The sequence below is a fragment of the Eublepharis macularius genome, chromosome 1 (genome assembly GCF_028583425.1).
Source record: "Eublepharis macularius isolate TG4126 chromosome 1, MPM_Emac_v1.0, whole genome shotgun sequence".
NCBI classification, from domain to species: domain Eukaryota; kingdom Metazoa; phylum Chordata; class Lepidosauria; order Squamata; family Eublepharidae; genus Eublepharis; species Eublepharis macularius.
The window spans coordinates 24,407,267-24,422,038 of record NC_072790.1 but is presented as its reverse complement, the minus strand read 5'-3'; the positions used below and the strand labels follow the sequence as shown (position 1 = coordinate 24,422,038).

The 14,772-nt window shown below is 45.4% G+C and overlaps 1 protein-coding gene across 1 annotated transcript in view; it reads right to left on the bottom strand.

Moving 5' to 3' along the window:
• Window positions 1-10,102: 10,102 nt before the first annotated feature.
• Window positions 10,103-14,772, bottom strand: part of LOC129327642 (cytochrome P450 2K4-like) — a 77,066-nt gene continuing 72,396 nt past the window's right edge. The window contains exons 8-9 of the mRNA XM_054976397.1: window positions 12,662-12,803; window positions 10,103-11,753 (exon numbers count right to left, since the gene is read on the bottom strand). Coding sequence (XP_054832372.1) covers window positions 11,566-11,753; window positions 12,662-12,803 — 330 coding nt within the window. The 3' untranslated portion in view covers window positions 10,103-11,565. The remainder of the gene's footprint in view (window positions 11,754-12,661; window positions 12,804-14,772) is intronic.

The window sequence follows — 14,772 nt, the reverse complement described above, 5'->3', positions numbered from 1 at the left end:
GGTGTTGAAGGAGCAGATGCTGAAAGAGGCAGGATATGGCAAGGAGGATATTGAGGAAGAAAAGTAAGAAGAGATCTTGGAGGCTTAGATAAAAGCAGACCAAAGCGCTCCACTGCATGGTGACATTGGTGCCAAGTGTGCAGCAATTGAACAGGTGCCCTAGGTTCTGAATATAAAAATTTGCCCACCTTTTTCCAAGTTTTGAGCTTCAAAGATCCAGCCTCCGGATAAGCCGGACTATGAATAGCTAGGTGGCGCAAGAGACATGCAATCTCTGCAAATGTGCTTGATCCTCCAGACTTTTTGACTAAAAAACACAATTCTTTCACATGCCTTTGCTGAGGCAGTGTTAAAGAACTTCCTTTTTTTTAAAAAATAACTAACAATACAAAGGAAAGGAAGGGGGGCAGAGGGAAGGAAAGAAAACAACAACAACAACACCATATAACAACACTACACTACAAATAATGCTTTCCCTTCATACTGCCGTTGTTTAGTATTAAAACTTTGTAAAATACTGATGGAATGGTTGACCTTGCAAAATACAGATTACAATCCAAATTAAATCTTCCTCCCCCCCCCCTGGGCCTCGGACGCAGTTCTCTCTGAACAGCTGCAACCGCTCGTTCCCTCCTCCCCTCCCCCTTCAGACTTCGAGTCCTTTTCTTCTTGCTTGGCCTCTTGATGAAATTCTTGGTTTTTGCCCTCAAAGTCCCTTAGCTGATCTTCTGATATTATCTTGTAAGCTTGATCTTTGTAACTAAACCAGATACCTTCCGGAAATAGCCATTTATACTTTATTCCACGTTCCCTCAGAAGAGCTGCAAACCTTTTATACTTAAATCTTCTTTTCCGAACTAAAAATGGAACGTCCTTCAGTATTTTGACCTTATTCCCCAAAAAGTCCAGATCCGCATTGTATGAGTTATATAGTTAAAGAACTTCCCATTCCTTACCAGTTGATAAGGGGCCGCAGAAGCGACGGAGTGCACTCGATGAGGGGCCTATTCCAGGCGCTGGTAGATGGGGGAGGGTCCCTGGCTGTTTGGGCGCCAGATGTAGTAACGACACAAGTCAGGGTCTGGATGCAAAGTCTGTCCCTCCAAAGATGGAGGCGAGAGTTTTATTAGCTTGTATTCAGGAAGTCCCTGATGCCCAAATATGGTTATAGCAACAGTTACAAGTTACACATACCACTCTCAGCCAACTAAGCGAAATATGCTGAGATCAGACTTTTGTCTTATCTAGGAAGCATAACAGAAAGAAAGGTACATCATGAGCCTCTGAGCGTAGAAGAATATTACTTAGAGTGTATGGGAATGTTGTGCTCTGTGAATGATGAGGGAACAAGATGAAACTACTCCCTGATTCCTGTTGTGGTGTGCCAACTGACCAGCAATCAGGGATGTAAAGAGTTGTTAATGCAAACTGGGTGGTGTGCCAGCTCCAGTCTACACCACTAAGCCAGGCAGAGAACTTGGATGAGATGCTCCTAGAACAAATTACAAAGTACTCAAAGAGACAGGACCCAGTTGTCATGGGAGATTTCAATTGCCCAGATATGTGTTGGAAGTCTAACTCTGCTAAAAATGAAAGGTCAAATAAATTCCTGACTTGTCTTGCTGATAACTTCATTTTTCAGAAAGCGGAGAGGGAAACAAGGTGAAAGGGCATCCTGGGTAACAGTGACCATGTAATATTGAAACTTACAGTCTTGGGGATGGAAAAACCTGTATGTAGTGAAACATATAGGTTGGACTTCAAGCAAGAAAGTTATGCCGAATCCCATGATCAGAAATACTTAAGGAGGAAGGAATTCAAGAAAGGTGGGAGTTTCTTAAAGGTGAAATATCTAATGCACAATCACAAATGATTCCTATAAGAAGGAAAAACAAGAGGAGCCTAAAGAATCCAAGGTGGCTCCATAGACAGCTTTCTAATGAGTTGAGAAATAAAAAAAAATTCATTTAGGAAATGGAAGGAGGGCCTTAAACCAAGGATGAATATAAACAAATAACCAGTGCTTGTAGGGTGTTAGAAAAGCTAAAGCTCAGTATGAGCTTAGGCTAGCAAGAGGTGCTAAAAACAACAAAAAAGGGTTCTTTGCTTATGTTCAAAGAAAGAAAAAGAGCAAGGATATGGTAGGCTCAGGGAAGTGGAATTGTAGCAGGCAATGAAGAGAGGGCAGAACGGCTCAATTCCCACTTTTCCTCAGTCTTCTCCTGCAAGGGAAATGGTGTTCAGCATGGCAATAACAGAACACATGACGAGGGAAGGGAGTTACAGCCTAAGATTGGCACAGGGGTAGTACATAAACACCTGGTTTCTTTAAATGAAACTAAATCCTCAGGTCCAGATGAATTGCACCCAAGGGTACTAAAAGAACTCATGGATGTAATTTCTGAGCCTCTGTCCATCATTTTTGAGAATTCTTGGAGAACAGGTGAAGTGCCAGAAGACTGGAGGCGGGCAAATGTTGTCCTCATCTTCAAAAAGGGGGAAAAGGAGGATCCGGGTAACAACTGACCTGTCAGCTTGACGTCTATACCTGGAAATTTTTTAGAACAAATCAATCAATCCTTGAGCATTTAGAAAGGATGGCTGTGATTATTAAGAGCCAGCATGGGATTCTCAAGAACAAGTCATGTCAAACTAACCTTATCTCTTTTTTTGAGAAAATTACTACCTTGCTGGATTAGACAAATGCTGTAGACATCATTTTTCTCGATTTCAGTAAGGATTTTGATATTGCCACGCTAGTTGGAATAATGAGATAGACACAAGGCTTGGAACTAAAGGGCCACTTTATTGAACATAACATCAAACATTAATATGGCAAGGGCCAACAGGCGGTACAGGTCAAGCCACGGGGTCACCCCTGGACCTCCGCATTGACCTGTCTGGCCGAGTCCCGAAGCCCCAGGTGCGAGCCATCCTAAGACCCAGCCGGCCGGCAAAATGGATCCCCCCAGCTCAAGCTCCTAAGCCTCAGCCGTACAGCAGTGAGGGAAGGACTTGCACATAGGGTTCCCCAAGGCAGTCTGCCCATGCAGCATTGTAGCCATCACAAGCAGTACCATCTGCTCCTGGCAGACCCCTCTTCCCCGTCAGTGGAGAAGCGCCTAGGGTACTCACCGGCTCGCTCCCTATTCCCAAACTGTATCCTGCCACCACCAGTGCCAAGCCTCTGCTTAGGCCCTAGTGCCCCACAGGTGGCCTAGTGCCAACCTCAGCCCTTGCCGTAGGTCATTGAGGAAGATGTCCTTGCCTTCAGTGGCCAGGTGAACCCCCATTACCTCGGTAGAGGTTGGCAAATTCAGCCTAGTATGTAGGGGTGTGGCAAATAAATGCCCAGACCCTCCCCCAAAGCTTTTTCTATGGCTCTGTTAGCCTTTCACCTAGCCCTCTCAGGGGCTAATGAGTCCCAAGCTTCCTGCCGCACCGACATGGAAGCATTGAGGACCAATCATCAAAACACTAGGCCACTACTTGCCTATGCACTGCAAGTCTGTGTGAGCCTGTAACGAAAGGGCCATGCCCTGCAGTCAAGGTCATGCCCAGTGAGCCAAGGTCATTACCACATGGCAAATGACCAGAACGTGAGGTGGAGGACTGCACCTCCCCTCAAACCATCAGGCCACTACTTGCCTGGGCACTGCAAGCCCCTGTGAGTGTGCTGGAATGCAGGCAGGGAGTCTGCCACGAGATTCTGTAAAAGTCCAGAGTTCAACCAAGCCGACCGGGGAGCAAGCAGGGAGAGTAGCCCAGGGAGCCGAATTCAAAGGTCAGAGCCAAGAGAGCAGTCAGAGCAGAACTGAGTCGCAGTAGAACCGGGCGGGTCTGTGCGCAGGTGCTTCTGCAATGATGGAAAGGGCGTCCTGGCTTAAGAGCTCTCGCCTTCAGGGCAGTGCCGCACCCTGTGACAACACAAGGTCGTTACGTCGTTGTTTGAGTGCCTGAAGCCTTGCACTTGGCCTCCTTTCCTGTGCAGCAAGACGCTGCCTCCCTCTGCGCTGCCTGTCAGGCTCAGGGGAGCTGGGTGGAGATGCTGCCCTGGCCTCAGGAGCTGGTGCAGGTAAGGGAGCAGCCTCTGTCCCTGGGTCTGCCCGGGATTCCTCAGCCTGCTCCGGCGAGGGCTCCTGCGGCTCCATTCCCTGCTGGTCTTCCAAGCAGCTGCCTCTGGAGGGGCTTGGAATATCCCCACTCCTGTCATCCTCCCTGAGGTCTTCATCCTCTGAGGACTCAGAGCTCACGACAGTGAGCCTGTAAGGAAAGGGCATACCCTGTGAGACAAGGTCAACACCACATGACAAATGACCAGGACGTGAGGCAGAGGAGCACACCTCCCCTAAACCTTCAGGCCACTACTTGCCTGGGTGCTGCAAGCCTGTGTGAGCCTGTAAGGAAAGGGCCATGCCCTGCGAGACATGGACAACACCACGTGGTGAATGACCACAGTGTGAGGCAGAGGTCCACACCTCCCCTCAAACCATCAGGCCACTACTTGCCTGGGCGCTGCAAGCTTGTGTGAGCCGTTAGGCGGAGGACCGCACCTCACCTCAACCATCAGGCCACTACTTGCCTGGGTGCTGCAAGCCTGTGTGAGTCTGTAAGGAAAGGGCCATGCCCTGTGAGACAAGGACAACACCACATGGTGAATGACCATGAGGCAAATCAGGCCACACAAAGCCCACACTCAGAATGGCCACCCCTGGTGCTGTGCATATTGCAGATGCCTTCACAATATGGCCAACATTGCCAGGAAGCTAAGCAGACCACTGGGTGCCACTCTCAAAATGGCCACCTTAGCACAGAATAAGTTGCAAAAGCCCCACTAAAATGGCTGCTACTGCCAGTAAGCAGGAGACGAATCTGGCCACACAAAGCCCACGCTCAAAATGGCCACCCCCAAGCTGTGCATATTGTAGATGCCTTCACAACATGGCCACTACTGCCAGGAGGCTAAGCAGGCCACCGGATGTCACTCTCAAAATAGCCATACCCAACTGAATAAATTGCCAAGCATTTCCACAAAATGGCCCCTGCTGCCTGAAGGCCTTAGTGTCAGGATGTCAGTTCTCTAACCAGAAAACGCCATGTTAACTCTTGTTATAATCAGTAGTTTTCCAGTTTTCCTCCCTCTAGGCCCAGATGTCGTCCAGGCCGTTCATACTCATGGGAGCGAAGAGTCTTATCTATCCAGCCCAGCCAACGACCTTGATGTCCTCTTCTTCTCAGGCCTTTGCAGACAGGACTAGGGGGGAGGCTGGGAATGGGTGTTTGAAGTGTTGTAACTTTCGTTTTACATGCCATTCTCAACAAAGCTTTCGTTCAGCCAGGGGCCTCTCCAGCCCTTGGATTATGGACACCTGTATCCTGAGCATAGTCTTTCAATAAACCTTTTGAACCAAGAGACCTTGTGCTTCTTGCAGAAGGGGTGGGAGACAGACTCGAGATAACTGGGATTCCATAGTCTGACACTTAGTCTGAGCTATTGCTGCTGGTAATCCTCCCTCCCAAGTAAGTGTAACAGCAGGGGAGGGAAAAGCCTAGATGGGGGGAGGGGGCTACAAGCATCCACCCTGTTTGGACAGTAGTAATAAAGTATGAATTAATCCAGCCCTCAAGATGGCTGCAATTCACTCTTGTGGCCTACAGCAAAGCCTATTGCTGCTTCTGCTGCTGCAAGTACTCTCTTCCAATAAAGTAAAATGGGGGGGGGAAGGAGCCTAGGTAGGCCAGAGCCCTGCAAGGGCTGGGTATAATCCTGCTTTAGCCCTCCTGACTGATACACAACTGGTCCCAAATGTAAGTAAAAAAAAGTCTCTGCCAAACCAATGAGCCTGGCGCTGGGCCCTGGCTCTCCTCCTGGAGTTTGAAGGTAGCAAGCAGGGAAATATCACAGCTTCTCCCAGGCAGCTATCCCTGCATACCCCAATATCACCAAAATCACCGTTACCAACTAACTAATCAATTGTAAAAAAGACTTTTAGAACACGTTATGTGCAAAATTACAAAATTTACTCACACAATATAAATATCAGCAAGTCATTCTAGCCACTTCTGTTAGGATAACTATAACAGTGTGTATATTGTCATTCCAATAAGCATCTTCAACAACTATAACAGTGTGTATATTGTCATTCCAATAAGCATCTTCAAAGGGGTGGTGTAACATTCAAACCAAGCCCCTGTTGTTTGCAGAAACATCCAAGCTTATCAAAGGGCTACAAAAGCCTCTGTTATAACAGTGTGTATATTGTCATTCCAATAAGCATCCTCAAAGGGGTGGTGTAACATTCAAACCAAGCCCCTGTTGTTTGCAGAAACATCCAAGCTTATCTTTTTTTTTTTTTATAAATTTTTTTATTTTTCATAACTACAAAACACTACACCAGACTATCACAAGGAAAGGGGAGAGGAAAGGGACAAAGGGGGGTGGAAAAAGAAAAGGGGGGGGGAATGAACTACAAACACTAAACACTACACTTCAATGTTTCCCTTCATACTGTCATAATACAAAAATAGCTCCATAGAATAATGATGGAGTGGTTAATCATACAGAGAATAAACATTTCAAATTCTGATTAAACTTTCCTCCCCCTTCTAGGTCCCGGACGCAGTTCTCTCTGTGCAACTGCTGTTGCGATGCTCTCCTCCTCCTCCCCCCCCCTCCGGCTCCTCCTTTTCTTCGTTCTTGGTGCAGCAGAGTTCTGGGGTTTTATTCTCAAAATCCTTTAGTTGATCTTCTGATAATATCTTATAGGCCTGATCTTTATATCTGAACCATATTCCTTCCGGGAATAACCATTTGTACTTTATTCCATGGTCCCTCAGAAGAGCTGCAAACTTTTTATATTTAAAACGCCGTTTCCGGACTAGAAATGGAACGTCCTTCAAAATCTTGACTTTCAAACCCATAAAGTCCAAATCCGCATTGTATGAGTTATATAGGATGGTGTCCCGAATCTTTTTAGATGAAAAGTCAGTAATGATCTCACGAGGCAACTGTCGCTTTGTTGCATATTTTGAAGAAGCCCGACGGACCTCCAAAATGGCGCTTTTAACCTCTTCTTTAGTCGTCCTCGCGGGTGTCACCAGTAGTTCTGAGACCAAATCCCACAGATCCTCATTTTCCTCCTCTTTCACGTTTTGGAGACGCAAAATTGTTTGCGTTTGTTCCACCTGTAGCCCGATCAGCTGGTTCTCCACCAACTTCAGCTCCTTTTTTGTAGCCTTCACAAGTGACGCACTTTCCAGAGCAGACTTTTCTGCCCCCCCCCGCTGCTGCCTTAATGGTTTTCACCTCGCTTTCAATTAAGCCCACCCTTTGATCAGTTTCGTTCAGCTTGTCAACAAAGGGTTTTATGGCTTCCACCACCGCCCTGCGCACCAACTCTTCGAGCGACTCCCCCTTCAAAGTAGCCGAGATTGACTTACCGAGAGCGGGACTTTGCTTCCTTGCTGCCATTTTGGGGGGGGGGGGGCGCCAACAAAATTCTGGAACTCCACGAAGGGGAAGAGCGAGTCTTCTTCAGATCAACCTCTCCTTCACAAACGCTTGTAAAACAGAAGGGATTCGCTTGTTTACAGGCTTCCGCCTGTTTCTTTTACTTGCCGTTTCTCGTTGCCCGGCGGCACTCGAGGCGCCGCGCACGTCTGCCGGCCTCCATAGGGACAAACGGGCAATTCCCCCCCCGCATTGATTTCGGGGAGTTCTTCCCGCCGCGTCCCGGACCCTGGCTCCCTCCCTGGGAGTCCTGGGGGCTAATCCTTGCGGATCAGCCGCCCGGTCAGGGTGCCCGGTCGTTTCCTCCCGGACCAGCCGAGAGGAGCGTCCGGCATGGCTGAGAAAACGAAACCGAATCAGAAACATCCAAGCTTATCAAAGGGCTACAATAGCCTCTATACAATATCATACAGTTTCCTGCAGAACTCAATATGTACAAAGCACAAAATTGTTGCCCAAGTCGACTTTTAACACAAAATTAACTATTAAATTCAAAATGACATTTTTCAGAATTGTAACTGAACGGGTCAGCCAGCAAGAGGTCCCGTTTCCGGTATCCCCTTCTTCAGAGCAGTTACAAATACAGCACGTCGAACAGCATTTCTCTCCTAATTACAGCTCGCTGGCTGACCCGTTCAGTTACAATTCTGAAAAATGTCATTTTGAATTTAATTCATTTTGAATTTGAAAGGACGCAAATTCGTTTCCAAAGTTCTTTTACTGGTTCATCTCAGGCAACGTGTTGTACATCCAATTTAGTAATAATCATACAGGGAGCAAACCCCCGCGTGTAGTTGGGGGTTTCTCCCGGCGGGGGGTTTCTCTTTCTCCCGGCGTGTAGTTGGGGGTTTCTCTTTGCTTCCAGGGAAGCAAAGAGCGGTCCCTGGGTTTATCAGTGGAAGCTGCTGGCCAGGAGTGCTGTATTAATCCTTTATGAAAAGTTGGTAAAATGTAGTTTGGATCCTATTACTGTTAGGTGGATCTGTAATTTGTTGACAGATCGCACCAAAGTTCCTCGTCATGTTGGAGAACACTGACAAGTGGAATGCCTCGGGGATCAGTTCTGGGACCTGTTCTGTTCAACATTTTAATAAATGATTTGGATGAAGGAATAGAGGGAATGCTTATTACATTTGCAGATGATACTAAATTGGGACGGGTAGCAAAAACAGTAGAAGACAGAGTCAGGATACAGGATGATCTTGACAGGCTGGGAAACTGGGCTACAAACAACTAAAATGAATTTCAACAGGGATAAATGTAAAGTTCTGCATTTAGGTAGGAAAAATCAAAGGCATAATTATAGGATGTGGGAGACTTATCTTGGCAGTAGTATGTGAAAAACGATCTAGAGGTCTTAATAGATCATACACTGAACATGAGTCAGCAGTGCAATGTGTTAGCTAAAAAGGCAAATGCGATTTTAGACTATATCAACAGAAGTATAGTGTCCAGCTCATGCAAATTGATGGTATCACTCTACTTTGCGCTGGTTAGACCTCACCTAGAGTATTGTGTTCAGTTTTGGGCACCACAACTAAAGAAGGATATAGACAAGCTGGAGCAAGTCTATGGGAGGGCAAGGAAGATGGTGAGAGGTCTGGAGACCAAGCATATGACGAAAGGTTGAAGGAGTTCAGTATTTTTAGCCTGGAGAGGAAACGACTGAGAGGTGATATGATAACCATCTTCAAGTACTTGAAGGGCTATCATATAGAAGATGGCACAGGGGTCGAATGGGTCAAAATTAAATTAAGTATGTTTAGCTAAACACTAGGAAGAACTTCCTGGCAGTTAGAGCAGTCCCTCAGTGGAACAGGCTTCCTTGGGAGGTGATGGGCTCTCCTTCTTTGGAGGTTTTTAAGCAGAGGCTAGAATGCTATCTGACAGCAATGCTGATTCTGTGAATCTAGGAAGATCATGAAAGGGAGAGCAGGAAGGGTCACATCAGTGCTTAGTTCTTGTGGCCCCTTCTTACATGCTCAGGGTAATGTCAATCGTCACCTTAGGGTTAGGAAGCAATTTCCCCCAGGCCAGTTCAGCTAGGGATCCTGACAGTGTTTTGCCATCTTCTGGGCATGGAGCAAGGGGCCACTGGGTTTGTGTGGGGGAAAGGGAGTAGTTGTGAATTCCCTGCATTTTGCAGGGGTTTGGACTAGATGACCGTGGAAGTCCCTTCCAACCCTATGATTCTATGGTTCTGTGCTAGTCTAGGACCATTTTAATAAAGATTGCTTGATTGGAGTATCTCTGCTTAGGATTGCACTGTCCAAAGGTGTTTTCAGAAGGAGATATTTGGTCCATAGAGCCTGAAATATGGTGGCCCTGTAGGGATAGATATTCTGTCTCCTGTGATGTTCAGTATTTACATAAAAGTTCTGGAAGAGATTGTCTGGAGATTTAGCATGAAGTGTCACTAATATGCAGACAACCAACTCTTTCCTTTTCAGGTGAGTAAGTGGAAATCATGGACTGTTGTTGGAAAATAGTAAAGGGCTGGTAATAGAGTAGCAACATGAACCTCAATCCATGACTATGGCAACTGTTTTACTAGTCTAAAATAAAAGGTCGGAAAGCAAAGCCAAACTCATATACTAGACAATTATTTTTATTATGACTATTGTTGATAAAAGCTTCAATATGCACAGTGTTTGATGCTCCTTGTTACAGGTACATATAACCATATCATGAATATGCCTATAATAAAGGTGGAAAGGAGAAAGATTTGTGCCCTGGTTCATGAGGCCTGGGGCCAAGATTCCTATACTCATTAAATGAACTCTGGTCTTTGACTGAAGGCAGTATAATTGCTCAAAGAAACTTTTGATGTTAGTGGAATAGATACGCAAATCCTGTAGCCTTTCATATTTGTGAGTCTGGTCGATGTCCAAACATAACACTAATGAAACATATTTGTTTTGTTTAAAAAGCTGGTACTAATGGATGGATCTCACTTGGATGTCAATATCACTGCAGCCCTAGTTGGTTGTTTTGGTGTGTAATGATTTCAAGTAAATGTGTGCATGTGTCTTTAAATGCTTGGTGTGAGATAGGTGAAGAGTGGGGGTGAGAGAGGGATGAGTGAGTGATACGATTGGTTGATGACTGAGAGTGTGGGCGGAGTGAATGCAGTCTGAGACTGACAGGGCAGAGAGAAAAGTTTCAGTCAGAAGAAAGCAGGCTAGCTGTGTGCTGCCTGAGTATATTGAAGTATTTATGAGAGAAATATAACCTGTGAGGAACCTGAACTGAGCATGTTTGTGAAAGGACACTCAGTCAGGGAAAGAGAGGCCAGCTGTGTGCTGCTTGAGAAGGTTTAATATTTCTGTGAATGAGAGTCAGAGAAAGAGAGGCTAGCTGTGTGCTGCCGGAGGAGTTTAAGCATTTCTGTGAGAGAAATATTGAGTTAGAGAAAGAGTCTGTGTGTGAAGCCTTAGAAGAGATCTGTGTGAATGAGTTTATATGAAGTAACTTTAAGAACCGAGAACTACGTTTATAAAACCGATACGCTTCTTGACTAAATAAAAATTTATTTTGTTTTGTTATATCCCAGAGTAGCTGTCATTGCTTTATCCCATTCCTATCCTCAGGGCCACATAGAACCACGAAGGAGCCTGACGCTTAGGCACGTTACCAAAGGGAACATTTAAATAAAATATCTTGGAATATAATATTCCTGGTGGCAGCAAACTACCCAGAGGGTGTTAAGGGAGAGATTAAAAGAAAAATCTACTCAAAGAAAAGTAAAGGTCATAACATGGTGATTCAAAGAAATCTGTTGTGTGTGAACACAAGAAATCAGAAGACAAAAAAAATCCACAACAACCACAAAAAACAAATTACTTTTTCCCCTCTATACAGCAAACGACTTAGGAAGTGAGGTTATTTTGAACTAAGTTGAACTAGCTTGTGAGGGTTTCACAGAGATGCGTATGAAGCACTAAGTTTTGTGGAAAAGTAGAGCTTGGATCCACTGCGTCTACAATGTCCTTGGCAGGCAAGAATGTGCAGAAAAGGAGAATGTTGTGCACAGGAGAGTTAAGAATGGTTGCATGTTAAGAACGTGGCAAAGCGCAGATTTGGTAGGGCATCGGAGGCGTAATCATCCCGACTGCAGGGGTCAGGTCCAGGTCTTCTTTAGACATCCCAGGGGCTGGCTGGAAAACAAATCTCTGCAGCAGACTTGCAAAGAACAGGAAGAGCTCCATTTTGGCAAGGTTCTCACCAGCACAAATTCGTCGACCTGTGACAGTGCAGATGTGGTAGGGAAGCCTTGTTTATTTAACTTCATTATAATATTTTTATACTATTTTCCCTACGGAATGATGCACCATGATAATTTACCATAAAACACCAAACAGCAACTATGAAAGCAGGTTAACATTCATGGTGTCTGATGAAGGGTCTTTGAGAGCCTCGCTACAAGTGACATCTTACACGCGAACGGAACTTGATCATTTTCGCAAGTCTTTCTGGTAATTGAAGTCCCTCTCCCCCACCCCTTTTCTTTCTGTTCCTTCCCCTCTCTGTTAGAATGCCTGCCTGAAGAGATGGAGAAAGCCTACGATAGCAGCTTTTGCAAATCGTCTTGCTGGGGGGTGGGGGATGCTCTGGAGAAAGCTGACATGTCGGTGAAGTCCTAGTGTCCTTTCAGTGATCTTTGGGGGCGGGCAGCTGCAACTTTGCTAATCGTCTTGCTGGGCGGGGGGAGATGCTCTGGAGAAAGCTGAGAAAGTCGCAGCTGCCGACCCCCAAAGATCATTGAGAGCAGGCTTGTGACTGGAGGAGCGATTTGCAAAAGCAGGCTTTCTCCATCTCTTCAGGCAGCCATTCTAACAGAGAGGGGAAGGAACAGAAAGAAAGGGGGTGGGGGAGAGGGACTTCAATTCCCAGAAAGACTTGCGAAAATGATCAAGGGCCGTTCGTGTGTAAGATGTCACTTGTAGCGAGGCTCTGAGTCTCGACCCTGAAAATCTAGCTGGTCTCTAAGGTGATACATAACAACACAAAGGTTAAGTGTACTAAGGAATAATACTAATCTTGAAAGAAATAGTTGGAAATGACCATCTAGGATGTCATTTTCCCAAGTGAATGGACTTGGATACCTGATCTATTACTGAACCCCACAGAGATAAGTATAAAAGGAGTTACCTGCAGAGAATGGAATGAAGGCATCTCTCTTTACAAAATTTCCTTTGGAATCAAGGAAGTGCTCAGGATAGAATTCATAAGGTTTTTCCCACTGGGATTCATCATACATCACAGAGTACAGTGATGGAAGAATATGAGTTCCCTGCAAAGTCAAAACAATGTGTTATTAAAGAAAATGAGGACTGACATCAAGAACATAGTTATGGTCAATCAATCAACAAAATTTTTAATAAATGCCATCTCACATAATAAATTAGTGAATTCCATCCCACAAGAAATTCAAGACGGACATTTGTTTTTAACAGAGAACGGAGAATTTAAACTTCTTGAAAAGAAATGGAACATGATCCAACGAAAATTGGCTCTGTTTAATTCCCCATTATTTTCATTAGACATTTAAGCCATCGCTAAGAGTGTGATTAAAAATGAAAAAAAATCTCGAGATCTACCTTATCTTTGTTTTTTTTTTAGATAGAAATTCATTTGAAAATAAAAAGACAATAACAATACATAAACAGAATATATAACTGATGTATTTAACAATATATAAACAGAATATATAACAACATTTGTGCGATAGAATATTGCTCCTCTCCATCACCTTTCCTACTAATACTCAAGATTTTATACTCAGCTTTTTATATTCAACATTATACTCAACATTTTATAGTCAACATTTTAAAATATTGCTCTTCTAATAGGTCTGCTTCTATTCTTAGTTTTTCTTCCTTACCAGCCACATAGTCAAAACAGCCTCTCCATTTTTTTCTGAAATTCTAGGATTGGTTTATTATGCATATAGGAAGTTATTTTAGCCATACATGCATATTCATACATCCACTCAGTTACATCTGGACAACAATCTTCCTTCCATTTTGATGCATATACTTCCCTTGCTGCTATCACCCTATATTTTAAAAGTTCCCTTTGTACTTTTTGTCTGGAGTCTGAGGCTCCTCCCCTGGACTTACCAGGAAGAGGGGGTGGGAGACGGTTGGGGGACAACTACCCAGCCACCCCAATGGACACCCTGGGCCAGCATGGACCAACAATAGAAGAGGCACCCCAGCCACAGGAAAGTGAAGCAGCTCCCAAGCCCCAAAGGGTCAGAAGGAACAGGTAGGAAGCCAGCTAGCCCCACCCTCCAGTGGGAGGCTAAGAGCCCTGACAGGGGAAGTAAGGACAGCCAGGAGGGGACCAGGGCAGAGGAAGAAGGCACAAGAGATAAGGACAGCCAGCCATCAGCCAGCCAGACAGCAACCTTACCGGCAGGGCAGCAGAAGCAGCACAGGGCCATGCTCCAACCTGCAAACAGGGAGGAAGGGAAGAATAGAGACCAGCTGAGGCTACTGGAAGCTCTGAACAGAGGAGGCTTGGCAGCCAGCCAAGAGAGCACAGCTGTATTGCCCAAAGCAGCCAAACTAGCTACCCCAGGTGCAGCTGCTTGGCAGCCAAGGCCAATGCTAGAGGGCAAAATAGGGGTGTGGCTGGCAGGTGGGGTCAGGAAAGAGGGAAAGGATATAAGGGAAGTCCACCCACAGGGCGTGGTGGGTTGTTGTGTAGGAGTGTGGTGGAGTGGAGGAGGGAGAGAGAATGAGAATGAGAATGAGAATGAGAATGAGAATGAGAATGAGAATGAGAATGAGAATGAGAATGAGAATGAGAATGAGAATGAGAATGAGAATGAGAATGAGAATGAGAATGAGAGAGCAGTGGAGAGGAAGTGGAGGAAAGAAGACAAAGATGTGGAGGAGGAGTAAGACCGACAGCTGGATGGGGACAGCTGTCATGGAAGGCAGTTGGGACAATGTCAGGATGAAAGGACCTGCAAGTGGACTGAGAGGGTGCGAGGGTGAGGTACACCTCCCCTCCTTCCACAGAGCGGGATCCCGCATATTCCCTGAAGGTCCTTTAAGGTGGAAGTCAGGCAGGCTGGTGTCTCACAGGGCAGCGTAATGGCAGAACCTGACACTTTTGTAATATTGCTTGGTAGGATATTTAATAACATTTTTAGGATTCAGCACAAAGTGAAACTTTATTATCTGTTGCATCTCCTCATGAATTATTATCCAATATCTTATCGCCTTCTTACATGTCCACCACATATGATA